Source organism: Kryptolebias marmoratus, linkage group LG21 (assembly GCF_001649575.2).
Source record: "Kryptolebias marmoratus isolate JLee-2015 linkage group LG21, ASM164957v2, whole genome shotgun sequence".
In the NCBI taxonomy this organism is placed as follows: Eukaryota; Metazoa; Chordata; class Actinopteri; order Cyprinodontiformes; family Rivulidae; genus Kryptolebias; species Kryptolebias marmoratus.
The window spans coordinates 13,442,439-13,468,987 of NC_051450.1; the positions used below are offsets into that span (position 1 = coordinate 13,442,439).

General features: G+C 40.1%; 5 protein-coding genes across 8 annotated transcripts in view; 3 read left to right on the top strand and 2 right to left on the bottom strand.

Moving 5' to 3' along the window:
• The first annotated feature begins 24 nt into the window (after positions 1–24).
• On the top strand, positions 25–7,617 carry LOC108230270 (delta-type opioid receptor). Its single transcript, XM_017406335.3, has 4 exons — positions 25–191; positions 419–692; positions 3,817–4,169; positions 4,544–7,617. The coding sequence occupies exons 2-4, from the start codon at positions 442–444 to the stop codon at positions 5,071–5,073; spliced, it is 1,134 nt and encodes a 377-aa protein (XP_017261824.1). The 5' UTR covers positions 25–191; positions 419–441; the 3' UTR covers positions 5,074–7,617.
• Positions 7,618–8,230: 613 nt separating this feature from the next.
• On the top strand, positions 8,231–10,992 carry chmp5b (charged multivesicular body protein 5b). The gene is made up of 8 exons (XM_017406817.3): positions 8,231–8,399; positions 9,013–9,117; positions 9,545–9,591; positions 9,738–9,831; positions 9,911–9,982; positions 10,149–10,257; positions 10,451–10,566; positions 10,654–10,992. The coding sequence occupies exons 1-8, from the start codon at positions 8,331–8,333 to the stop codon at positions 10,702–10,704; spliced, it is 663 nt and encodes a 220-aa protein (XP_017262306.1). The 5' UTR covers positions 8,231–8,330; the 3' UTR covers positions 10,705–10,992.
• Positions 10,993–11,025: 33 nt separating this feature from the next.
• Positions 11,026–14,797, bottom strand: fastkd3 (FAST kinase domains 3). The gene is made up of 7 exons (XM_017406816.3): positions 14,649–14,797; positions 12,861–14,339; positions 12,692–12,777; positions 11,743–11,917; positions 11,582–11,651; positions 11,398–11,512; positions 11,026–11,248 (listed from the first exon to the last, which is right to left on the bottom strand). The coding sequence occupies exons 2-7, from the start codon at positions 14,311–14,313 to the stop codon at positions 11,150–11,152; spliced, it is 1,998 nt and encodes a 665-aa protein (XP_017262305.1). The 5' UTR covers positions 14,314–14,339; positions 14,649–14,797; the 3' UTR covers positions 11,026–11,149.
• A 1,237-nt stretch (positions 14,798–16,034) lies between these two features.
• On the bottom strand, positions 16,035–19,495 carry myl12.1 (myosin, light chain 12, genome duplicate 1). Of its 2 annotated transcripts, XM_017406784.3 has the most exons (4): positions 19,387–19,495; positions 17,857–18,056; positions 17,114–17,275; positions 16,660–16,832 (listed from the first exon to the last, which is right to left on the bottom strand). In XM_017406784.3, exons 2-4 carry the CDS (start codon positions 18,038–18,040, stop codon positions 16,660–16,662), a joined length of 519 nt encoding a protein of 172 aa, XP_017262273.1. In that variant the 5' UTR covers positions 18,041–18,056; positions 19,387–19,495. The 2 variants fall into 2 exon arrangements, with proteins under 2 accessions (XP_037829102.1, XP_017262273.1); XM_037973174.1 differs by lacking the exon at positions 19,387–19,495 and having other exon boundaries at positions 16,035–16,832; positions 17,857–18,040.
• A 2,985-nt stretch (positions 19,496–22,480) lies between these two features.
• myom1b (myomesin 1b) overlaps positions 22,481–26,549 on the top strand; it is a 24,618-nt gene continuing 20,549 nt past the window's right edge. For 2 of the 3 annotated variants that reach the window (XM_017406594.3, XM_017406595.3), the window contains exons 1-4: positions 22,495–22,637; positions 22,910–23,105; positions 25,613–25,747; positions 25,875–26,049. In XM_017406594.3, coding sequence (XP_017262083.1) covers positions 22,954–23,105; positions 25,613–25,747; positions 25,875–26,049 — 462 coding nt within the window. In that variant the 5' untranslated portion in view covers positions 22,495–22,637; positions 22,910–22,953. Of the gene's footprint in view, positions 22,638–22,909; positions 23,106–25,612; positions 25,748–25,874; positions 26,050–26,549 lie in introns of all 3 variants that reach the window. The other variant, XM_017406597.3, reaches the window with a different exon arrangement.

The following is a 26,549-nucleotide window of genomic DNA, read 5'->3' on the forward strand; positions in this document are numbered from 1 at the left end:
CCATCAGCGCGCGTGCACGAGTGTCCGCAAAGCCGCCGCTTCTCCTCTCCGAGCGCGCAGCAGAGCCGTGGCCAAACTTTGACGCGCTGAAACCTTGCGACCGAGGCACCAAAACAATTAGACCTAGAGGGGGGGAAATATATATTTATTTTTCATAGTCCTGGTTTTCGCGCTAACTCTGGGTGGAAAAGGTGAGTAACCAGCTGGATTACATGTATGTGCTTGCAGTTTTTTCCCCCCTCCTGTGTGCTTATTCCAATATTTTCTCCTAAAGCCAGATTGGGGTAAAATGTTTTGCATTATCTTTTTCCATGCGTGCTCTTATTTTAAATATAGAAAGTCTGAAGTCTTGGAGCTACTTTACGCGTTTTGTGGCACAGTTTGCGCCTTATCCATTTGGTCTTTTTTTATTTGTCAGCCTAAACAGAAACAAGTGTCGACATGGAAAACACTCCAGTTGAAATTTTTAAAGAAGACAATAAGTGCCTGTCCGCGCTGCTGGAAGACTGCCTGGTGAATTCTTCTGTTTGGGTGTCCGGAGAGCCCGACAGCCGCAACGCGAGCCACGATGATGATGATGGCTGGGCGCAGGAGAGCATGTCCCCCATCATCCCCATCATCACCGCCGTGTACTCCGTGGTGTTTGTGGTGGGCTTGTTGGGCAACTGCCTTGTCATGTATGTCATCATCAGGTGAGACCATTTTTTTAGGACTTTCCTTTTTAATAACTCCCAGAAACCGAGCATGTGTTGCGCCACACATGGAGTTACTGTTAATGTATAGGCCTATTTGTGGTTGTAGTGTAATACAGAGAAGCTTTTGGCTCACGAAAAGAACCAAAATAATAGCATTTTTATTTAAAAAATGATAGAAAACAAGATCCAGCCTGAGGACATTTTGTCTCCACAGTGTAGGTGTTGCTGTTTTTGGATGCAGTCAGGAACAAAGATGCTTTTATTTCCCACCAGTCTATTGCACACAGGAAAGTGCATCCCCTCCCAAAAAAACAGAAAAACAAAAGTAAATTTGATAACTAGTAGGTTTCACTGCAGCAAAACAAAAATCAAGGTGGTAATTAGAAGGAAAAGGTGAAGATGTGTGCTGTCAGTTCAAATTCAGCATTAAACGTGTAAAACACACCTGCACAGATCTGATTCTGCCTCATTCAGAGGCTGAAAGCGCCAAATTTATGACTCCAATAAGTCTGAAATCCTTCCAGAATGACAACTATATTCGAGCACCAGCTGTGCTTTATTAAACTGATAACCCTCCTGCACCTGATTAGAGATTATTTAGGACTTGGAAGAGTGACGGAGCTCATTTGATGTCAAGTGAAACGCGGCAGCGCCTCACAGAAGGCTTCAGTATAGACAACAATTACTTTGTATCGGACAGATTGCTCCACTTGTTGTTGGAAGCCAGTTTTATCACTTCAGTTGCAGAGAAGATGACTTTTTAGTTGCTCAATGGAGAACAATTCAGCTGAAGGAAAAAAATCATTTTTATGGTGATTTATTGTAAACAAGCATCTGGAATTTTACTAATGAACGTGAACCACAGAATAGATTTTTTTTTCTACTTGATCTATGTTTATTTCAGTTGTCGGTGCTGTTAAGCTACTCAAAGCACTTTTTATACATTACCTCTGAATTAAATTCAATTTGCAGTAATTGCAGTAGATAACTCATAATCTTTAACTCTCCAGGTCCTCTTTGCCCTTAATAAACAGCAGGTTTAGTTTCATAAGCACAATAAGTTGCTCAAAACAACCGAAATAAATTGTCGTTCACTTGGCCTGCTGCTGATTTTTTACATTACCAAAAATCAGGGGATATTTCCAGGAGATATACAGTCAAATGGCTTTATCTAACCATTATGAAATCACTAGCTGGGAGCAACCACAGGGGAAATCTTTAACTTCTGATAAAAACTTGCAGTTGATAGCAAAGAGAAAAGCAATATTAGAAAAAAAAAGTTTGGGAGTTGACGCAGTGAATGGAGCATGTTTTGAAGTTAAGTAAGAATGTGGATGTTCAGTTTCTTCTACTCTGAGCTGGAGAAGTGACACACTTTCCCTCTAATTTCTCACTTATTTTGATATTTTCAGTCTCAGGAGGGCCCAAACCAAGCAACATGTTTATTTTGAGTAGTAGATTTAAAGATCCAATTATGTGAACGCCTGCACAAAAAAAGGTGACTTATTTCCCAATCTATCCCCTTCAAGGGATAATTATGTAACACCCAGCTTAATGCCAGCTGGGCATCACAGGTTCCCAGACAACAAGGAGGAAAACAGTTAAACAGCACCAAGGGAGCACCAGTTCAATCACGCACAATTTTTATTCTCCAAAAGGGGTAAAAAGGCTCCGTTTTCTTTTTAAAAGACAGTAAAAACACAATAAAAGTATTAAAATGTTCCATTCCCGAACAAGCTAAAATTGTCCCACAAGGGCAACGTCCACAGAGTCCGATTCGAACAGCGAATCCTGCGCTCCGTCCAGTCTGACGTCACAGCCCCGATTCCACCGCCTCCTGCGGTCGTCGCAGCTCACTCCAGTAGCTCCACGCAAAGCGCCGCCCCACAGGCATCTTGTTGGGACAAAACACCTGGGCCAGAATAGCGATCACCGAGAGGCGGATGTCCTATTTACACTTTAAAGGGTCCCTGCAGACAATCAGTGGAACGTTACTTACGGACCAGGGCAGTTCCCCCTCTGCCCGCTGTCGATCCGACACGTCGTTCCACTGTTTGGATCCTTCGGTGCAAACCACTTGCTCGTTCGGGGCCGCAGCCCCCTGCAACGAGCCCCCTTCCCGGTTGCCTCCCCTGTCAATGTGAAGTCCTCTGCCCTTTAAAATCCACCGCCAACGTCTGGCAGGTCCCGGATACGCTGCCTCCCGGCACGCCCACCCCACACAGGTGGCTGGCATCAGCAATTTAGCCCTCAGTCCACAGTGGATAAAAAAATACAAACATGCAAATAGAAAAATACAAACATGCAAATAGAAAAATACAAACATGCAAATGGATAGAAAAATAAAAACATGCAACAAAAACACCCAACAATAAAAACCACACTTTAAAAAGTAAAAACAGATTTCCACTGTGCGACAATTACTTTATGATTTTTATTTTAGACACGTTTTCGGCCTCTGGTTTCCATGGAAACAAATGGCTTACTACAGCATAACTTGAGTAAAATTCAAAACATTTAAAATATATATATTTTTGTAAATATAGTTTTTTTTCCTGAAAAGACAAATAATATAAGTGAACCACTACACTTTCCAAAATTTTACATCTTAATGTTTGAAATTGTGTTTATTTTTGTGAAATAGCTTTGGTGTTTGCACCATAAACAAGAGGTTACCAGTGTTTGGTTTTTTTTTTGTGAAAATTGGATCTTCCTGTCGTGTTACTGGAGAAAAGACAAATGGCACTGGTCAGATACCCCTGGCCCCTGCTCTCACCTTTTGTTCTAAAACTTTAAATTGAACTTTACGATTAAACTTTACAAGAGTCAACCTTTATATAAAAACTCCATCATACATTAATGAAGTTTAAACAAGGTAATTAGACGTGGTATGCAGTGAGCGGCATACAATACATGACAATGAAGCGTGAGTCAGACTTACTACATTACTGATTCAAGGAAGCTTTGTGGACTAATGCACACGGGTTTAATGGTAATGAGCTTGGAGGAAAGGTCTTCCAGAGAGGCAGAGCAGCTGTAGGCAGCAGCTGAGGCAGCCTGAGTGGATGGTAAGCTTGGGTCATAACTCAACAAGATGGCCTTTTGTTTTGCATGTTAACAGATACACGAAGATGAAGACGGCCACCAATATTTATATCTTCAACCTAGCGCTGGCTGACGCCCTGGTCACCACCACAATGCCCTTCCAGAGTACAGACTACCTTCTTAATACCTGGCCGTTTGGGGAGGTGGTGTGCAAGGTCTTCATCTCCATCGACTACTACAACATGTTCACAAGTATCTTCACGCTCACCATGATGAGCGTGGATCGCTACGTGGCTGTGTGCCACCCTGTGAAAGCCCTGGATTTCCGCACGCCCATCAAAGCCAAGATGATCAACGTCTGCATCTGGATCCTGTCCTCGGCTGCGGGGATTCCTGCTTTTGTTCTGGGTGGCACGCAGACAAACAGCGGTGAGGACAAATTTTCACCATCCCTGAATAAACTTTTAAAGTTTCATTCTTTTTATTTTTTTTCTTTTAGGTACCAGTGGTCCACTATAACCAGGTGCAAATCAGATTTTAGGAGCAAAAATGTATTTCATCAAGTCCATCAGTCAGAGAAGAGTTTTCCATTAGCAGCTTACCTAGACCATTATTACTGAAAATAAATTGAATCACAAATAAGAGCAAGATGTTCCCATCTGACTGCAGATGAGCTTTTTTTTATAACTGCTTGTTAAATTGATATTAGAAAGATGCAAAACAGATTTTTTTTTCACGAGAAGGCAAAAGTGCTCTTTTTTATTTAATCATTTTTTCCACCTTTTTCCCTCTTCCCTCTGCAGACATAACTGAATGTGCCTTACAGTTCCCAGAACCGTATGGCTACTGGGACACGATGATGAAGATCTGCGTGTTTGTGTTTGCCTTCGTCGTGCCTGTGCTCATCATCACCGTGTGCTACTCCCTCATGGTCCTGAGGCTGAAGAGCGTCCGCATGTTGTCCGGCTCGCGGGAGAAGGACCGCAACCTGCGGCGCATCACTCGGCTGGTGGTGGTCGTGGTGGCCGTGTTTGTGGTCTGCTGGACGCCCATTCACATCTTCATCCTGGTCAAAGCGCTGGTGAGCGTGCCTGAAACCACCGCCATCATGGCCGCGTACTTCTTCTGTGTGGCGCTGGGCTACACCAACAGCAGCCTCAATCCCGTTCTTTACGCCTTTCTGGATGAGAATTTCAAGCGCTGCTTCAAAGACTTCTGCCTCTCGGCCAAACTGAAAGGAGACAAGGTTTCAGGGAGCAAGAAGATCCCCAACGCTGTTCGGGTGGCCTCTGTTCCCCTGGAAAACCCAGACGGGACTAGCAAGCCAACATGACTAGCGGTGGAACTGTCTTCGATTTCCCACATTGGTAAAGAAGACTCACATGACTTGGGCTTAACGCACATCACTTCAGCGATGTAGACTGCTGTGAACGTTGATCCACCTCACATTTTTATTATTGCCTGGAGTTTAAACAGTGCCAACCCTGATGAGAAACATTCATCTTTTCCTTAAAATTACCCACAAGTAATCTTATTGACAACTTTATCCTCCAGTGCATTTAACTTTTGCAGCTGATATTTGAATTTGAAGGTGGATGTGTACCTGAGAAGTCAGTTTGCTGCTTATTAATGAAGTGGATACTTGATAAGTGATGTTAAATTATTTGGATCAACACCTTTACAACAAAAAGTTTTAAAATGAGCACTTTAACAGTGGTTGTGTTTGTTCAGGCGAGCAGGAAGACCATTTTTTTTTTCGGGAGCTGGGGGCACGTTTAACATTACTGTTTGTCAAATTAATTACTGTCATATTACAGGCTACCCCTATACTAACACTAAAAGCAAAGTGACATTAATTTTAGCTTTAAACAAATGTGCAGAGACCACAGGCAGAATATTACTTACTGCTAGAGGACTTTTTATCATGTTGGCCTTTAATTGCCAGTGTTAAAGCAACACCTTAAGCAACACCAATACTGAAACTACATAACACACTACAATAATTAACTGCCTGAGAGGTTGCTACATAGTAAACAAAATAATAAACTGCTTGAAAACAGCCCCACAAGTCATTACTTTACTTTTAAACCAATGGCTCATGGGAATTTTAAACTGCTACTTGTTTAACCTTCATTAGCTGCAATGCTAATGCTAGCTTGAACATAACACAAACAAGTTGAAATTTGGTTTATGCTGTGTTATTTTTATTTATGTCATTCTTTATAACAGAACTACGGCTAACAAAATTTTCGTTACCGTCTTAGCTATTGAAAAATTAATGTTTTTTTTTGTTTTGTTTTGCTGTTGCTTGTGTAAAGCTACTGCTAAGTTGCAATGCCCCTCAGCAGGAGTTCAGAATATTAATTATTTTGAAGACAATTATAGTGTATTTTTTTGGAAGTCACATTTGCGTCTTGTTTATCATTTTCTTCTGTAAATTTAATATTTACCGAAAGTGCCTTTAACAGTCCAGGATATCAGGTTTGTGGCAGCAGGAGTTGTGCAGAACAGGTGTGTTTGTTTGTTTGTTCTCCTTTAGTTTGACATGTCAGTGGTAGCTGCACGAAACACTGGTAACAGATATGTGCCAAAAGCTTTTTCGCCTCTGTGGAGTGTGTGAATGATGCTGATTGGTCGCAGTGTGAGCAAAACTGACTCACGGTGGACTTTGAAGTTGTGTAATAGTCAGTGGAAGGTTAAAAATAGGCAACACTCAGCTGCGTCACAGAACTTTTGTCAATGGGAGAAGGTAAAAGTACGAAACCCTGGACTTAAATGTGCATTTAAAATTTGTCAGAGGGCTCTCTAATTGGTTTTGACTCATGAATTGTGTCCAAACTGATAAGTTGTAAAATGTATGCCATATAGATAAATAACCCAATATGCTGTTTATGGCTTTTACAGTGAAAACACATAATATTCTCATGCTTTTATTGTTTTGTAAAATGATCACATACACAGCAGTTTGAACAAGTTGTGCATCTACAGTATATAAGAACACCTGTACAGTAAGTGTTTGAAAAACTTTATTTTGTAAAGAATATCCTTGCACAAGTACATTTTAAATAAGCCGTACCTGTCGCATGTATAAATCATTGTTGCTGTGAATTTGACGACGTGAGAAGCCAAACATGCTTGATGCGCTGTGCTGTTGTTCTGAATGTGCTGCCAACGTTTATGTAAATGTTTTAGATTCGCCTGCCTCATTTGGACATGTTTCAGTGCAGATTTTGTCTTTAACAAGTGAACTTTTTAATTCCCTGCCTGGAACATGTATACAAGCATAACAGAGAAAAACTATCTTCTCTATCATGAAAAGGGGTCATTGTTGCTATAAGCTACACTGTAAGTGATGCATTGTTTTGTTTCTATCTTACCTCTGTGCTCTCTTTAAATCTATTGAATGTTGTCTGCTCATTTGTGTATTGATCCTGTCTGTGAATTTCTTAATATTGAAGCAAGTTTAATAAACCCACAATTATTCTTTCCTCTTGAAGCGACAAGCTCATGTTGTTGTCAGATTTCATTTGTGAACATGCTGCTGGGATGTTTTTTTTTCTTTTAATTATTATCTAATATTTTATTTTGAATGAGAACGTCATTCATAGTGGCTTATTTCAGTGAGTGTTGGAGGGGGAGATCTACTGTGAGGCAGCTGCTCCACCAAGAGGATGCAGGGTGTAAGGATCAAAATGTTACATTAAAATTTTATAATTATTGATGGCTGAATTCATAAATGTCATCCAAATTTATGAGGCCATTACGAGCAACTATTAGTACATTAAAAAGAGCAATTTATCCCAGACCTCCACTATCAAATAGCATTTGCATTAATTTTTCAGCTTTGGGTTTTGCAGTTGTATAGTGGCCCCAGAGATGAAAAACAGGTGATGTAAACCTTTAAATCTGGTTGTGACCCCTACTAACAAATAAATCTTTCTTATTTGCACAACTGTCCTGGTTTAATTTGATACTGTGGGATTATTTTCACAAAAGAATTAATGAGATGAAGCATTGAACAGCTTTTATGTGCAACATCCAACAGCAGGTTGAATAATCACAAACTTATAAAATGAAGTAATGCACACAGTCAGCTATCCTCTATCTTTTTATTATGTCTGTGTTTTGCTCTTATTTTCAGTTCTGTTTATTTATTGACAACTGCATTAATAATAATATAATTGGCTCAAAAGCCAAATGGTCGCAGCTTTCTTTGAAAGCAGAACTCGGTACAAAAACAAATAATAAATAAATGGAAAAAAAATGTGATTATGACAAATCTTAGCTGACATTATTGTTGAGGTTTTAGTGTAGAAAAAAAACATTACAACAATAACACAGCGTATAAAATTGTTAATAATATGGTTAATAAATAGCTTCAGATTTTAAACAAAAGTAAAAAAAAACCAGCTTTTTAAAGGAAACAAAAATAAACAGGGTGTTAAAGAGGGCGTGGCTGATGAGCGATGATCATGTGACGCGTGACGTCATCTCAGTCTTTTCCGGGTGTTTCCTTCAGCTGAACTGTGAACTGAGACAGTCAACTCGCGTAGCTTTTCTTTCCGCGTTTTAAGCCTTGGTTTCACTGAGATGAATCGTATTTTCGGCAAAGGTAAACCCAAAGGTCCGGCACCGAACCTGACGGACTGCATAGGAAGCGTAAGTTTAAGTCGGACACAACTTTTTTTCTTTTTTTTTTTTGGTCGCCGTGTTGAACAAAGTAAACAAAACATGGCTCCTCGGTGCTAGCTGTTAGCCAACTTCGGGAGAAGAAAATACCCACAGCGTGACACTTCTCGTGATTTTTCTCAAACAATTGTACAGTTGTCATATTCTTTCAGCTCAGAAGCTAGTTAGCTAACTCAATTCGGAGACTGTTTTATAGCGTTACGTTTTCGAGGTGTTAGTCGGTAATGAGACTAAAGACAAAACTTTCCATGGTCGGGATAGGGAAATGATTCAGCATTACGTAATTTGACAATAAGTTTTTCAGTTCGACCGCTAAATAGGAATAAGCTGTCTTCCTATGTGGGAACTGGGTGATAAAAACCAGTTGTTCTGGTTGGTTGTGTACTCCCAGAGCTATTATTAGCTGACAAGACCGGAAGAAGGAATCAATAGAGATGTTTAATGCTGAAGGAGCCAATTTGAGCATGTTTAGCCCAGTGATAATGACCTGAATACAGCTATTTTATTTTGTACAGGTACATGGCTGTATTTGAACCAAAAAGACTCCCTGACATTAATGCCCTGCCCTTTTGTTTGTTTGTAGGTGGATTCTCGGGCAGAGTCCATTGACAAGAAAATCGCCAGACTAGACGCTGAACTTGTAAAATACAAGGATCAGATGAAAAAGATGAGAGATGGGCCTTCAAAGGTGAGATCGATCCGCAAAAGAGATATCTCTCTATCAACCTATACGTAATAATCTACTAGCATACATCCATGACTCACATATACACAATGCAGCCATACATGAGAACAACACTTTTTTTACAAGCTGGACAAGTCTGTCAACCAAGTTGCTTGTTTTTAATAGATTTTGACCTCAAATGTGACATAAGTAGGCTTCAAAGATTTGTTTATTAAGTTGGCAGATGTATGAATGTGGTGCAAAGAACTAGAAGACCATATTTTTATGTTGGGTCAGAGTTTTGTAGTTGTTTTGTTCATGTACGTATGCAGACATATAATTAGTTTAATTAAATTTAGATTCCACAACATTGCCTCACTCTTTATTGATGCTGTAGCATGAATGTAATCAGTGATGTCATTTAATGTGTAACTTTTTAAATCCTCTCTAGAACATGGTGAAGCAGAAGGCAATGAGAGTTCTGAAGCAGAAGAGAATGTAAGTGGGTTCAGATCCCAAAGTTTTATTTTTATTCAATTATTAAATCCATCAGATTCATCTAATGACCCTTATGTTTTCCTTGTTAGTTGATTCTCCACCTTGATGGCTTTAAAACCCCTTTTTTTCCCATAACAACTTTCCAGGTATGAGGGTCAGAGAGATAATCTCATGCAGCAGTCGTTCAACATGGAACAAGCCAACTACACGATCCAAAACCTCAAGGACACGAAAACCACAGTAAGAGACGTGAAGCGATGGAGCAACCAGCTGACAAATACAGTTTCCTTTGTTAAAGTGGTTTTAAATGTTTTTGTAGGTCGATGCCATGAAAGTCGGCCTCAAAGACATGAAGAAAGCGTACAAGAATGTGAAAATTGACAAGATTGAGGTGAGTTTTTCTTTTAAATGTTGCTTTTGAACACAGGTTTACTTCAACTGAAGGCAGTTTGGTGAATTTTGACTTTTCTAATACAAAAAAAAAATACCCAATCTGTTAGGAATTTGAGACAAACTTGTTTTCAGGAGGGGCAAAGTTAAATCTGTGTTTTTATTAGGATATCCAAGATCAGCTGGAGGACATGATGGAAGATGCCAATGAGATCCAAGAGGCCCTCAGCCGGAGCTATGGCACTCCTGAAATTGACGACGATGACCTGGAAGCAGGTGAAAAAACATCTGTGCTTTTATGTTGGCATTACATCTGGATTATATTTTTCATTTGTGTATTTTATTTCAGACTATTCCATTAGTACAGAGTTCCTGTGTATATGAATGATAAAGAGCTTTATGTGAATAAAAAGATTTTTCAAATGATTTTAGTTGAGACTATCTGAGCTCTTGCTGTCTGTCCCTTCAGAGCTGGACGCTCTGGGAGACGAGCTCCTCTTCGATGACGACAGCTCCTACCTGGACGAGGCTGCGACCGCTCCTTCCATCCCAGAGGGCGTACCGGGCGACAAGTCAACCAACAGGGTAGAGAACAGATTTCTGAGTTTTCTATTCAGTCTAACACATTGTTGTTTCGATTATTATTATTTAAATGAATATTTTTTGTTTCAGGATGGAGTCCTGGTGGACGAGTTTGGCCTTCCTCAGATTCCTGCTTCATAAAATCTAAGTTTTAACACATAACCTGTTAGTTTTACATGTACCATAGCCTTTTTCTTTGTGTGTATTTATCCAACTGACACTCCTGGCCTTTACACCAACAGAAACCAAAGCGTCTTCTGTCCAACGAGTGATATAATGTAAAATCAGGCCTCCCTCTCCGGTTAAAGGTTGTGACTTTTCCTTTCACTAAATTTCTCTCAGCAAGAACGATGGTTGGAATCGGGGTTCTCTTAACTTTGTACAGTTTCTGAAACGGCAGACACAATAAATTATATTTTTCAAACGATACATAACTGTGTGACAAATAAGTCATTCAAAAGATCACTTGTGTAAAAGGCCACTTTATTGTTGACGTTACAGTTCAGAATCAAAAATTTAAATAGTGTTTTTGGCAATGATTGGTTAAAAAAAATAAATATGGATTTACTAATACATACTAATATTCTCATGACCAACTCAGCCTGTACGTGTGAGGGAAGAGTTTTTTATGGAGATACTTTTCCACACTGGCCTTGTGCAGCTTTTCAAACTCATAATAAGGAATCTAAAAGAAAAAGAAACAAAAAAATATATTAAGTCTTTAAAATAAGATCAATAGGAGAGAACACAAATATTTTCATTTCAAGATTAAGCCGTCTAGGCTACAGATCAAACCTTAGCAGAGATATTATCTGATACTGGTGACAGTCTAACCTGCACAATTTCATATCCCAGCAGTCGTAGATGTCGCTGCTTGATGGCTTCTTTTCCAAGAAGCCGCCTGACGTTTGTCGTGTACCTCTTCCGTCCGTCAATACAAAGAGCTATCCTGCAGCAGAGACCAGTGGTTGAGCATCCAGCCCTGAAGCATCTCGGTGTTGCACGTGAAATGATTTACCTTTTGTACACGTCGTCGGTTTGACTGGCAGGCAGCACGAATCCGTCTTCATCGAGCTTAATCTCCACGTCTACGACGACAAGAACACGTTACACAGGAAGATGAACTGAGTAACCTTCTGGGGGAGATGAGCCAAACTTCAAAAAATAAGGACGGGATACCGATCATATAGCAGTATGGCGTCAGAACTTTGGATGCGAAGTATGACCGGTCCCCGAGTAAATCCACCAGTCCCACTTTCACCAAGTTGTACAGATGCGGATCGACCGGCGTCTCCAGAGTGCTACCAGCCGAGCTGAAAGATTTGACGCGATACTTCGGAAAAAGTTTTGGACCCTGATGGAAGGACAAAATGAAGAAATCAAAGAACGAAATACATAGGATCTATATCAGTCACTGTACAGTACTAACCCGGGCCTTTAGAATACAAAAGGTTTTTTTAATCCAATTTAAAAGTAAAATTTACATTAAGGAATTCAAAATTACTGGAACGGGTTTAAGCAGACAAAACTTTTCTAATTTTTGAGGTAAAAATGTGGAAATGAAATACAATTCTACTGAAAATATGAACACAGCTTGTCAGATTTTGAAACTAAGACTCAAAATTAAATAAAATGGAAAAGGTGGAATATGTTAGACAAGACTGCAACCCAGACCATCTGCTAAAAAACATTTTGTGCGATATGAAACAATGAAAAAATTTGAAAACCACCACGCTTTGTTTGTAAATTAAAAGCTCAGTGGAAACAGAGCTGCGCCTTTTCAAGTTTCATGTCTTACAAGGTCGTCAATTTTTGAATTATATGTGTAACAAAAGAAAAACGTGCAGTATGGCTGCGATATTTTGGTGCTTGTATGACGAACTACAGCACAGAAAAACATTAAAACAGAAATATAGACTAGTTCTTCGATATTAACAGCATAAACCCTACGTTTTGGATTCCCCGTATGAAAATAACAAATAAAATCCACAAATGAACAGCTACATTCTGTTTGTATACTGTGAAATATTTGTGAAAAACAGGAACGCACTAAGATTCAAAAAGAAAAGAAAAAGTGCAGGTTTTATCTCAGCGAAGTGAAAGTATTCGACCCTTTAAGTTTTCCTACCTCGTAGAAGGGACATTCCAACTTCACGGTCAAGTAGAGCTGAGTTAACTTCGCCAGAACAGACCAGTCAATTACCAAGTCCTGACCTGCAGAACAAAATCAGCACAATGTTTTTTTCCCTTTCAGCATGCGTTCACAGAAAGGTTGTGCGAGCGACAAAGTGTTTCACCTAGCATCTGCTGCAGGAAGGAACTCCTGAAAACTTTGGCGACGAAATTGACCGGGAACCTCTCCACCAGGGTGCAGGCGTGCAGCAGGTTGAGGAGGGCTTGGGGCTGGAATTGGGAGAAGCGGGTGCTCAGGATGGCTTCTACCTTCCCGAACAGCTGGCCTGCGTTGGGTGGGAGGTAGCCCAACTTCCCAAACGCCACAACGTGCCTGGTTACTTGCCTGGTGCTGTAGTCGTTCGCTCGGTACACGAAGCTCTCAGCAACAGCGTCGAGCACAGTGGGGGACAGGATGTTTCTGTGGCCAAAGAACTGCACCACCTTGGCTACAGTCTCTGGGTGAGCGGTGAAGGCGATCGAAGGTACGTGCTTCTCCATTTCTTCCACAAAATAATGATCACTGTGGCCAAAGTGCATCAGAGCACCCAGGACATGGCTGAGCTCCTCATCACTGAAGTAAGGCACATGCCGAACAGCTTGCTTGCACAAACTGATCAAAAGAGGCATGGCTTGCAACTGATTCAGGGTAAGAAGAGCACTTAGTACCCCACTGACAGCAGAGGGGTCCATTCGGGAGGTGACAGTTACAGCGTGGGAGTGCATGGCGTTCAGCAAGTTACTGTATTTTCCATCTTCGCCCGCGCAGCCTTGCAGGAGGCTATAAACAGCCACAAGGTCTGGAAGACTCCACTGGGCAGGCTCCTGTTTCTGAATTTGCTTCATCACTTCCTCCAGCGTGGAAGAGTCCGGACCTTCCAAGGCCAGCATCGCCTGGCCCAGGGTGCACAGCTGTCCTACGGTCATCTGCCCGCCGTCCAACCTGGCCCGGCTCTCTGTCACCAGCCGCACCATCAGCGTGCTGCAGGGATCCAGGAAGAGGCGCGTGCAGGCGAGAAGAGCCGACACCAGCCCGGCTTCAGTGAGCCGCTTGGAGTCCTGCTCCAGCTGGAAGCACAGAGCCCGGATGGTGTCGCTCTCCAGGACCGATGGGTCTCTCAGGGCAGAGTCCTCCTGCTCCAAGTCGGCCACCCGGTGGAGAGCCGCCGCAGCCATGGTGTCTGACAGGATCTCCAAAGAGTGAAGCAGCTTGAAGACCTGCCAGGAGGAGGAGCAGGTCTGCAGGCTCTGCTGGAAACCCTGCTCATCAGCGGCTGAGGGCAGGTGCAGCTGGGTCAAACGGAACCGAGGGACCGAGTCTCCATGGAGTCCTACGGAGCTGCTGGGGAAGACGGAGGGCTCCCTGGCCACGGTGCTCAGAGCTGTTCTGCAGTCCTGTTGGAGCTTCCTGCAGCCGTGCCTTTGGACACATCGTCTGGCTGAAGTACACAGGCAGGCTACACACGAGGAGGGACCCGGACTGCTGGTGGCAAGGAGTCTCATGCGGCAAACGGGTCCAAGGAAACGAACCCCGAACGGGCCGAGGAGAGGAAAACTCCGAACAAGTTTCAGAGCCATGCTGGTCCGGGACTCCTCGGTCCCAGCTAAAACACACACAAAACAAATACAACTTTTAAACAGCAGACATGTGAAAGGTTTGGGAGCAAAGTAAACAGATACAAGCAGTAGCAGAGAGAGTAACTTAACCCTAACACGCTCCACCACTATTCTTAAATAACCAACCTTGAGGGCTGCCGTAGCTAAGCTCCTCCGCGTTAGCTACATGGCTGATAACTTTCTGTTTATCCCAAAACTGTCTTGCCTCTTTTGGTATAAGCTTGTGGCAAGACGGACAGTTTGACTAAAACAACAACATTAAAAAGTCAAGGTAGGAAGCAAGAAAACCCATATACCTTTTCCGTCCGGCACCTGCAGGGTCAAAGCAACACTGACAGCGGAGATGCTAACAACGCTGTTGGATTAGAAGCATGTGGCGTTCGCGTTACCTCGGAAATAATTATTTTACAAACATAATCCTATCTGCCCAGAAATTTATACTTATGAGTCAATGGCAAAATACACTTATAACAATTGAGTATTTTTTAAGTTAATAAATCGGATAGCACAGAGTAATTTGCTTGCCATGAAGCCAATTATATTTTCCTGACAATCGACGCGTGTAAGCCTGTAAATCCTACGTTTTGAAAAGACAATGAAGACACTTCAGTTTTACTTTCAGACACTAGAGGGCGACACAAAACAACTCTAGCGCCATAATGCAAAGTCATCCTAACGCTGCAGTTTAAGATGACAAAACATACGGTTTGATTACTCTGGTGTCCTCCAACAGATCAAAAACATGCATGGTAGGTTAAACACATTTATCTACTATAGAAAGATACCATGATGTCACTTTCTTGCCCTTTTAAAGCAGTTGTTTTTTAAAGAACCACTTGGGTCTAACACATCCACCATGAGGCCAAACACATGTGCATAATTGAACACATAATTGGATATAACTTGGGCAATTTTACAGTTATTGAGCTAAAATTTGGCATGATTGTAGTTGAGAATCATCCACAACAAATACCCCCAGTGCCACTGATCATACTAGATTTTTGCTTAAAACTTCAGCGTTAAGTGTTGCTGTCTGTTCGCCTGGTTTTAATTAAAATTTCAAAGTAATCTTTGGATGTACTTACAACTATTACTATTTTGGAGTCAGTTCAGGTCAAGATGGCCACTACAGCTCATCAACATTAGGTGATCTTAGTCCAAAACTCAGGGAGGAAAGGAAGTGGGAGATATGCATTTGTGCTGTTCTTAACAGTGTTTGTCTACACAACTATTTGCTAACTTTACAGGAATATATTTAGTAGTGACTTCCATCTTTGACTGACTTGAGTACACACTAATACATACTTGAGTCTGCAGCACTGGTTGGCGCACTTATTTTTGTACTTTATGTACGCCTCACTCTAAACCACAAATGCTGAGCGTTTGTACATTTGCATTTATTGTTCAAGAATTAGATCATATATAAATCTTTTAATTATATTTGTATATATAAAAAAAGGTTTCATTTTGCAAAAGTTTTACAATGCTGCAAACTGGATGTGTGATTGTACAAATTGCATAAAGAGTTTAGAGCAAAAAGGCCTTTCAAAACTGTGCCTAGGTAAAAAAAATAAAAATAAAAAAGAAGCTAATAGCACTTTGACTGCAGTAAACTCAAACTGAATGAGGTCATTGCTGTGAGATAAGCACTCCTGTTTGAAATTTTAATGTCCACTTGTCCGTTAGGTAAAAAAACAACTATTTTATTGAGGCTTCAGGCATAACCCCACACAGTTCAGAAATCATTTGCATGCTTGTTTTGTAAAAGGTAAATGAAAGAGAGATAGAGGTATGTTCTAGCTCAGACGCAGTTTACCACAGGCTAAGAATCCAGCTGATGCGAGTCAGAACATGAATGAATCCAGAGAGGAGGAGAACCAGACTTGCCACGACAAACTTTCAGGGAAAAGTTATGCACAAGAAGGAAAAATAAAGACAAAATAATGAAACTTCTGTTACACGTGTCATTTATGTAAGGTAAACAGTCAGCAAAATACAGACTGGTAGAGGGATTTATTTAAAAAGTTTATGTTATAAAATGTAAAAATTCAGCTAAACACGATCACATGAACTGCAAAGTCGTATCCCTTGAAGCTTCTAAAGTCCTGCCACTTCACATCTTTACATGAGATTTTAAAAACTCATTTGGCAACAACAAGTTCACAGCAAAGAGATATTTATTGCTTTGGTTTGTTTTAAAAATGGGGTCTTTTCAAGAAAGTTGAGACATGCAGCACGGTGATCTAGCTGATGGCTGAGTGAAGGTGGGGTTTTGGGGAACCGCAGGATTATTCAGGTCGGTCTTTTTTAATCATCCTTATCCTTGGCACCGTGCTTTAGGATGCGTGTGAACTCCATGTAGTTGAAGTTACTCTTCTTGTCAATGGGGGCTTCCTTGAAGAGCTCGTCTACCTCCTCATCTGTAAACCGGTCGCCCATTGTTGTGAGCAGCTCTCTGAGATAATCCTCATGAATGTAACCTACATTTCAAGTAAGATAAAACAAAAAAGGGGGAAGACAAAGGGGAAGAAAAAGCATGTTTTTTTGTTTACAGTGCAAACATTTTCAACATTGAGAACCAATTCATGAAACAGGAAGGTTTTGATTAAGCTTATTTTTATAGTATTTGTGTCAATTCAAAGTGTTTTGCATTGGGTTAAGAATTACACAATGTAAAAAAAAAAAAAAAAAAGAAAAAAAAAAAAAGCACAGCCAGGAGCTTAAATGACCTGCCATGTTGGTACTGGTAACTTAAATTTACCTGTCCCCTCCTCATCGAAGCAAGCAAATGCATTTCTTATCACATCCTCGGGGTCTGTGCCATTGAGCTTCTCTCCAAACATGGTGAGGAACATGGTGAAATTGATTGGTCCAGGAGCCTCCGTCATCATGGCCTCCAGGTATTCGTCGCTTGGATTTTTCCCTTAAAAGTCAAAGAAAAACTTACAGTCTGGGTGCATATTTCATAAAAACTGATCTTGAGGAAGTATCTTCAATGCAGCCTTTTATGTCTGAATGTAAACTCCACGTAAATTTGCCTGCCTGCAATACTTTAAGCTACAGTTTTATGTTAACCTTTATCTAGAAAAGCCAGGAGGGGAATTTACATTTCAAACACAGAGTTTCGAATATAGTTATATTGCAAGTCAACAGTAACAAATGATGGAAACTAAAGTTCAGGCAAAACATGCTTACATATCTTTCTTGCTGCAGTCAGTTTTACAGCTTCTGTATGAACTGCTATGACCAGTGAGCCTATCTTTCATCTTATTATCTACTGTAAAGGAAAAGCAGTAGCGTGACCGCTCCTGCAGCCCCAGGCGTTAATAAAAGTTACCATGTGCGTCCAAATGTTGGCTTTGCATTAATGGCGACCAGAGCCAGAGCTGACTAACAGCTGAGTTATTTGGCACGCGGATGCATTCTTACGAAACGTGTTCCCATTCCACCCAAAAGCCAGACGTCAACAAGCTTTTAACCACTTAATGAAAGAGCTCTACTCACCCAATGAGGCAAGCATGTCGTGAAGGTCATCTTTGTCAACAAACCCATCGCGGTTCTGGTCGATCATGTTGAAAGATTCCTTGAACTCCTGAATTTGGGACTGGTCAAACATGGCAAAGACATTGGACGTGGCGCGCTGAGGGCGCTTCTTTGTGGTCTTTCCCTTAGCCCTTTTGCTAGACATGGTGAAGGATTTATTTCTGTGGAAGTGAAAACAGGAGAGGCAATTAATTTTTATATATATATATATATATATATATATATATATATATATATATATATATATAGTCTGGTGCCAAAGAACAACGTGACGACAAAGTCTTAAAGACAAACATTTAATGTGCCTGTAAGCATTATTAGTTACCAAGTAAAGTTAACCGATTCAGATTTAGCATTGTTAAAGCTCCATCTGATCTGCAGTTTAACAACGCAAAAATAATCCACTGTAAATGCAGGGACTCAGGAAATGAAGTGAACATTTCTGGAGTTAGATGGGAAAAGCGGCTCGTTGCGTTGCCTTAGGCACAAAGACTTCAAAAGTCCAGAACCCATTAAAAGGAGAAAACAATTAAATAGAAACTAGATCATGCTGTAAGTCAAAATAAGGTTTCGTGATGGCACATTTGTAATTTCATTCTCTGGCAGCACATCCCCAGAGCGGCGTGAGCTAAAAATGGAAATTCTCCTCATCTTTTTCTAGGTTGGTCAGCTCACTGCCTTCACCAAAGACAGGAAAATTACTGATCTGAGGACAGATGCCCTTATCTGGAGATGCGTAGGATGTGGGCTTCCCATCATGTTGACACTTGTGTTTTAGTGGATTTAGATAGTTTGGACAGGAAAAAAAAAAAAAAAAAACCTAGAGAGAGAGCAGCAGCTTGCTATATGGTTGTGTTCAGCTTTTGGGCAGAAATGACTCAATTTAAACGAAAGCTACTGATTCAGGAATCTAGACTTTCAACTTCCTGTGTTTATTTCATATTTCAGACCTAATTTACACACAACCTAAATTCTACACCTGTATCTTTTTTTTTTTTTTTTTTTTAAGTTTGCTGTCTGTAAATAACTGTACAGTACAACAGAAACCCAACTATGGGCATGTTTTCCAGCGCCAGGCCCTTTTGCAGATCAATTACTGCTTGCAAAACCTGTTAGTCTATAAAAACAACTTCTCGCTGGCCGTGTTGTTATTGCTATGGTGTGCGGCCTATCTTGAACAACAGTAAACATAATCACTGTGTGAAAAGTAGCCCTCAAAGACGCGAACGTCACCCAGAAACGAAGTGGAGAAACTAACTTTCTAAGTACGAAGTACTCGTTTGGTGTAAATCAAACAAAAGCTGACAGAACCACCGAGAGATTAGCCGCGCAGCTAACTTTTTTTTTTTTCCAAGGCACTGAAAATGGTGCGCTGGGGTTGTATTCACTTATAAATCTTAAACAACAACCTCTAATATGTGGTATATAGATACAAAATAAGTTATAATGCAGTTAAATATGAAAAATAATATATTCTGAACACAGACTTACCTCACAAAACCAGGTAGGTTATTTTTGGCTAATGAGTCGCTGCTTCGTTTCTCAACCACCGCCCTTCACTTCCTGGTGAAGTTGTAGGTTCCGTACAAAACATCGGAACAAACCAACTTCCTACAGTAGGGGAGTTCGCGCTGGTTAAGATACCAATTTTACTTAATAAAAAACTAAAAGTGGACGATTTTTAATCTGAACATAGTTATTTAAAGATATTTTACCAAATCTATTTTAAACTGTCCCGCAAATGTTTATATAACATTAATAATAAAACACAAAATATATTGTTGCACCCCCCGGTGGGGTAAGTGTAGCATACTCTAACGCTCCCGTAGACGCTCTTGGATATGCCCTTTTAAGGAAAGAAAGAATATCCTCTTTTGGCTTTCGCAATACTTTTATTTAATTCAAGGTGTATTTAAATGATTCTGTGGGGAATGGGCCCTAAATGAAACACTGGATTAATACGTGGTAGTACATATTTTTATTTGTTTTATAAATTAGTTAACACAAGTTTAATGTTGATTTTAAAAACTATTGTGCATTTTGTAGAACTGTGACCCACAATCATTCATATTATATACCTTTTTAAATTATTTTTCTTCAGTCTAAATTTAAAAGCTTGTTTGGTGCTCTTTGTTATGTATTTATAGCTGTAAAAAGCACCATTCAGCCAGCCAGACTATTCTTCAAAGACAATTTGAAGCCCAGTTAAACAACAAAGAGGAAAAATGTTGATAGGATGGATAATTATAGGTACTGACTGTCAAGGATGAGTTGGACAACAGTTGGTTCTGCAGTCATTGTTGTAAAAAGAGACAGTGCTGCAGGACTTTAAAAGTACGGAACTGTTGACTCACTGGTTAAAACAAGACACGTCTGTCCTTCATGTCCACTTGTCCAGTCAATGCTTTGATGACAATGCATGCTTCGGTGTATATGGGATATGCCAATCACTGGATAAGTGGGTATTTTTGCTCACTTCCTTAATTTATGTGGAATTAACAAACATGAATCTGACATCTACTGTAAGGTCTCTCCTCTTCATCTGGATTATAGTGAAGTTGTCGCTTTTATGTAAAGTCTGTAGGCTTTATTGATAAAAACAAAATGGCTGTGGAATTAAAATGTTAACATTTTTAAGAAGTCAAAGAGAAAGACCAGTAAATTTGTATGAGCACTGCTTGATTTCACCACTAGAGGACGCTGCTTTATCAAGGACACTCCTTTGGCATGGACATTTTACAGGAAAAACATTGTTTTCTCTAGATGTGCCTGATCTTGCTGAGTATTTTTAAGTGTACGCCCTCTCCATAACGGACTATTCCGAGATATATTTTTGTCTGGATCATTTACACTTATGCTTTAAGTGTCTTAGCACCATTTATCAGGTTTAAGTTAATGGTGCATGGCTGTGTCAACATCTGAACTAGTGGGCATAAACATATCTCAGGTTTTCAATGGAATAATTATTTTAAATCAGGAAAATCTGTCCTGCACTTGTGCATGATGCACAGCAGAAAATAGTAAAATAAATATCAATGACAACAAGTAGTTCCGTTCTAGGTTTTAACATATAAAACATGTCCTTTATCACCATTATAACCAAGCTGAGTATCTTTCATTAGCTTCTATCTATAAAAATGGGTTTGTCTCTTTGAAGGGGCTCACATTTCACATGGCTGCTGCAACACTTTAGTCCTGTTGTCATGTTGCCCATTGTATTAAATGTGGTGGACGAGAAAGGAGGAATGTTCATTTCAAAAGCCTTGGAAATGCTGAGCGATGTCATGGAAAAGTCCAGATTTCTGTGCTAATTTCCAGGACAAAATATCTGTGGCCCACCAAGATGTCTGTCGAATGCTTTATAGAAACAGGAAAGGGGACTGTCCATTTTCATTATACTGTCATCAAAAATATCAAATTACGAGCTGCTGGATTCTTGTGGACACTTGTGTGCTTTCAGAAATGAGACTGGGGCTGAAAGAGACAGTAAGTGGCATCTGTTGTATGTGAAGGAGTAACAATAACATAGCTAAAGTTAGCATCAGCCACAGCTGAGGCTGCTGCAGTAAAGAGCAGAACAAAAGCTCTCGAAGGTTAACTAAGGCTGGTGTACTGTGGGCTACAAGCAAACAGCAAATCAGAAAGAAAATTTAAACTTATCAGAATCAGGATCAACTGGCGATCAATTCAACATAAAAAAAAATATTATGTAACAGTCATGTTAAAGTTCGTGAACTGATTACTTTCTTTAAAAGTGGACCATATTGTGACATCTTTTCCACGCCTAAAGCTGACTGAACAAAGTATCAGACACTAATGTATACGTACTGTTCTGAAATAAATCACATTTTGGAGATTTTGCATGAATAAATCAGAGTAAAGAAGCAAAAATATAATATTTAAAGCACACTACAACAAAAACAAAACAAGGCCTAGCAGTCCTTGAAAGAATGCATATCTCCACCACCTTTCATGAGTTTCGGACAAAGATTAGCTTTTGCTGAAAAAAAAAGAGTGCTATATCTGTTTTGGTCAACCCTGGAAAATAATGTTACGCACAATCCCATGCAATATTTCAAGATCTTGTGCGATCTGTTAATGCTCGGCGTATATGATGGGCAAGACTGTCAGCGATCACCTCATCAAAATTAAGTTCAGTATTTGTAAAATAGATAGGTAGCAATTTTTTGTGTTTGTTAATATTAGTTGGTTGTGGCGACCATGTTGAATTGGTCTGACTCCAAATGTTAATGAGTTATAGTTGAACATCTGACAGTTACTTTCTGAAAGCTTCATTGAAATCCGTTCACTGATACATGAGATATTTTGCTAAAAGATAGTCAGACAAACACAGACGTGGGCAAAGACATTATTGTCCACCTTTTGCCTTTTTATTGTGGGCGATAACAAACAAGCAAGAAAGAAAATAACTTTACGTTTATCCACATACCAGACAGTTCTGCTCACTGGCATGAGGACCTGCAGCCATAAATGTGTTGCACTATCGTAGCTGACTCGACCCCCCCACTAGCTCTGCTCTTAGCTATATTTATCTCCACCCTCACCTTAAAAGGCTGTGACTGTCGCTTGGACACTCTGGCCTGGGCCAACATTATTTTTGTTGTGTAGACCGCAGCACTGTGTGCACCTACCTGTGGGTTAGCTGGGATATCAAGCTGGACGAGTGGAGTTGAACCATTTTTTCCCTTTCGAAGGTTGGAGTTTGAGGGATTTTGTTCAGGGTAAGTCGGTGACTGCACGGGTAATATGTGATGTACTGATGTATAAGTCCATCTAAGCATGCTGAGAAAGTGCCCGATTGCCTGAATTTTATGTCTGTGTTTCTCATGATGCAAGTTTTGACAAAGAAACTTTTGATGTCTATGTTCTCATCTTGGAAGCTAGATTTTCTCTTTTCAGCAGAAGAGAGACAAGTCACAGCTTCTGACAAACTTACTGTATATCAAGGAAACTGTGTAATCACCTCTTGAATGCTAACTAACACGGTGAACAGAAAGACGAGGAAACTCGGGGCTCGTGCGTGGAGCGGCCTGCAGCATGTCTGGATCTATACCCTTCTACCAGAAGCACCATCGCCACTATGATCGTAACTACCGTAGCTCGGAGGCAGAGTCTAAAATGAGACACTACCAGACCAGCAGCAGAATCACTGCTGGCAGCAGCACGTCCGCCACCAGCAGGAGCAGGGGGTAAGGAGGAGGAGGAGGAAGGGGAGATGAAGATGGGGAGCTCATACCTTCATCAACTTAATTGTCACAGGAAAGCCCTACTACTCCTCTAACCCACCTCCCTTTCCCAACTGAGCTGCTCACCTCCAACAACTCTATTGGAACCCTTCCCTGTCACAGCTTTTGGATCATCTGTCCTTCACACAAAGTAACCACCCTTCTGTCTATTGATTTATTTTTTCTTTCACCTTGATGAACCCTCATACATCCCTGAAGATCCCCACTTCAGCTCAAAAATGCTATGAATCATGCATGAAGCTCTTTGCATGCAGCCTGAAAGACTCCTAAGTCTCATATTTAACACATTCACCCCAAAGCAAGTAAAACTTTATTAACAGATCACACCACCAATGATTGTTATGGAAACTTGGACGTTTTCTTCCTAGTATAAATGAGTTGCTTGTGAGTGATTGGTTCTTTTGAAGGTATTGAACAAATAGGAAGTGTTTTCAGAAGGGAGAGATTATAGATTGTTCTACTTTTATCATGAGGATTTCTTCTATTCCTCAGTGTGCCATAACTTTACAAAACATACAGATTTAGTGATAAAAACAACAGCTGTAACAAAAACAGCAGAGTTGCTGACTGTGTCCCATTATTCTGATTCTCTCAGTTTTGTTTGGAGTCCGTTAAGCTTCTCATGTCCTGGAAACAGCAAAACGCACAGTTTCCTGATCCTTGCTGAACCTGGCCAATCTTTGAGCACACTGGCCTGGCTAAGTGTGAACAGGGGCCTAAATTTCACTAACACCATCTGATCTTGGCTATTAATCTTACAGCAGAGGAGCTCATCACCATCCAAAGTGGTACTGTGGCTAGGAGAATGAAAGGAGAGGAGGCCTGTGATGTTATGAGGATTTACCCGGCATGGTGGTTACGATAAATCAGTTATTAGCTGCATTTATGGTCCTACGTGTCACGTGTCATTTGGGATGACCTCGCTCTTGATGGGCTGTTTTATCACCAGTTTTGAAAGCACAGTCCTGGAAAGTCGAGTGACAATCAGAGCCAAGGAGGGCACTGATCCAGACAGAAAAAATAAAGGCAACTACCCCGTCATCCTTTTGCCCTTGCCTTTTTTTTATTTCATACTGTTCAACATATACTCTCACTAAATCCACATTAAACTGTTCTTACTGTTCTGATAAAAGACAAAAATAATAGTTACAACACAAGAAGAGCTCCTATTCTGATGGTACACTTGCACAAAAATGGAAATAAAAAGGGAACTTATTAAGCATATCTCCCTCCAAAGGTAATACTCTGTTGTGAAATTATAAAAAATAAATCAGATATTTACAAAATTTTGTGATTTAATTATTTGTCCAAGCTTCATCTCTCAACCAAGTCTATAAAAATAATTAGTTTTTGTTTTCTTCTTGTAAACAAGTGCAATAATCACACAGAACATTTACAAGAACAATATTCATTTGCAACTAGAAAGGCACAAGTCACAGTTTTTAAGGCTGATTTCTGATTTTCCTTAAGCTCTGACCTGTTAATTCCAATATTAGTTTATGTTGAGTTCTCCTGAAAAATTTCGATTACATAAAAATTTCTAATTTATGGTTAAATTGACATGTGTTCAAAATAAAATGTTAACAATAAATAAAAAAAAAACTTGTGCACTTTGTCCAAAACAGCCCCAGATTACATAGCTTTTTCCCTCTGTCACTGGAAATCTACAAACAATTTGAATATAATCTTTTTTCTCACTTCAAAACATAAAAGCACACCATATTAGGAAAACAAACTTTATACTGTATTTTCTATACCAAGACCTCAGTGTAAAATAAACTGCACCAGTGTATGACAGAAAATCTTTTGTGGGGGTCTCTGGTTTACTGTTAGACATTTTAAATTGGTAAATATTTAATCAGTTTTATTGTGTTAAATTCCAGCTTGTTAAACGCCTTAATTAATTAACATTTATTTATTTATTTTTTCATTTAATAACCTGAAGAAACGGTGTCATTAGTGCAAATCAGTCATGTAGCGATTGTGGACATAAATATATACATGTTATATTCAGTTTTTTTTATTGTTGCTTATCAGTGGTGCATTCATGAACTGGAAAAAAATAAGATTTCTGAGTGCCTGATTGGCTTTTCATCAGTCAGCTTGGTCAGGCTGAAAATATGTTGATTCCAGTCAACAGCTGAATTATTTGTGCATCCCTAATGTTAATATTCTTAGTCTTTTTAATTCAAAATTGACTATGTAAGTTTTTGGCTACATTGGTTATACTCTTGGATATTTAGTTTCAGTTTGTTCTACCATCATTGAAGCAAATTTACTTTGCCAGCAGCAATTTGTTTTGGGGGTCTTAAGTAACACCCATTTCCACATCTTTCTTTTAATCTTCAACTAATCAATACCTTGCTTTCCCTTTATCCACATCCATTATGTTTGTGAAACAATGCACTGTCTGGCTGTGTGGCAGGCTGATGGTGTTCTGTATGCCTCAGACTTAACGTGTCCTCACACTCGGGACTGGAGGAGAGCAGAATAAGCCCCTTACCCAAGCGAGCCAAGCCATCGTACTTGGCTGTGGACAAAGAGAACCAAATAATCGGCTACGTAGTGCCTATCTTCAGGGGCAGGTAAACTGTTCACCACACAGAGGTGTTATTACAAGAATGTTCTTCAATATCTTGTAGCCATTTCAGTTGTAATGACATGTCTTACTCCCCAAATCCACCACTGGCTCCGCTCTGCTGCCACTCATAGCCAAGAGTTCCCTTCAGGCCTGTCAGATACAGAGGAAGCCAGAGTGAGAGACACTGCCACATACATGGCCCGCAGGAATTTGTTTACAAGTGGCCTGGAGATGGAGAGGTCAGAGGTCACTTCCAGGAAGGAGGCCATGCGCGAGTCAGCTGAGCGCATCTCTATGACTAAAAGGGTCAGTGTCGAATTTCTTGCTGTTTTGAGATCAAACAGAATGATCGTGGTTGTCTTTTTCGCAGAGTAAATCAACTTTGTTAGATTTTTAGCCAACATCTATTCATAAAAAACAAACAAACACAATAAAAAGACATTCTCTAGATTACTACTTTTGAGTAAGTATTTGGCTTGAGCCAATGTTTTTACCTGTTTAGAGGTGACTTCTGTGCTCCATAGATTGTTTCACACAAAATATTCAAGTCAGTTTTAAAATGCTTCTGTCTTGCATATGTGTCATGTGTGAAATGACTGAAACATAACAGAGGCAACATAACACGTCCCCACGAAGACAGAAGGGAAGGAAAAGGAACAGAAGCACATCAAAAAAGCTCTCCAAACATGTGGGTATCCCAATTGGGCTTTTGTCAAGTCAGCTAGGAAATCCACTAAACACACCAGGGAACAGAACCAGGAGAAGAACAGAAGAAAGAACATTGTCATTCCTTACGTTGCTGGAGT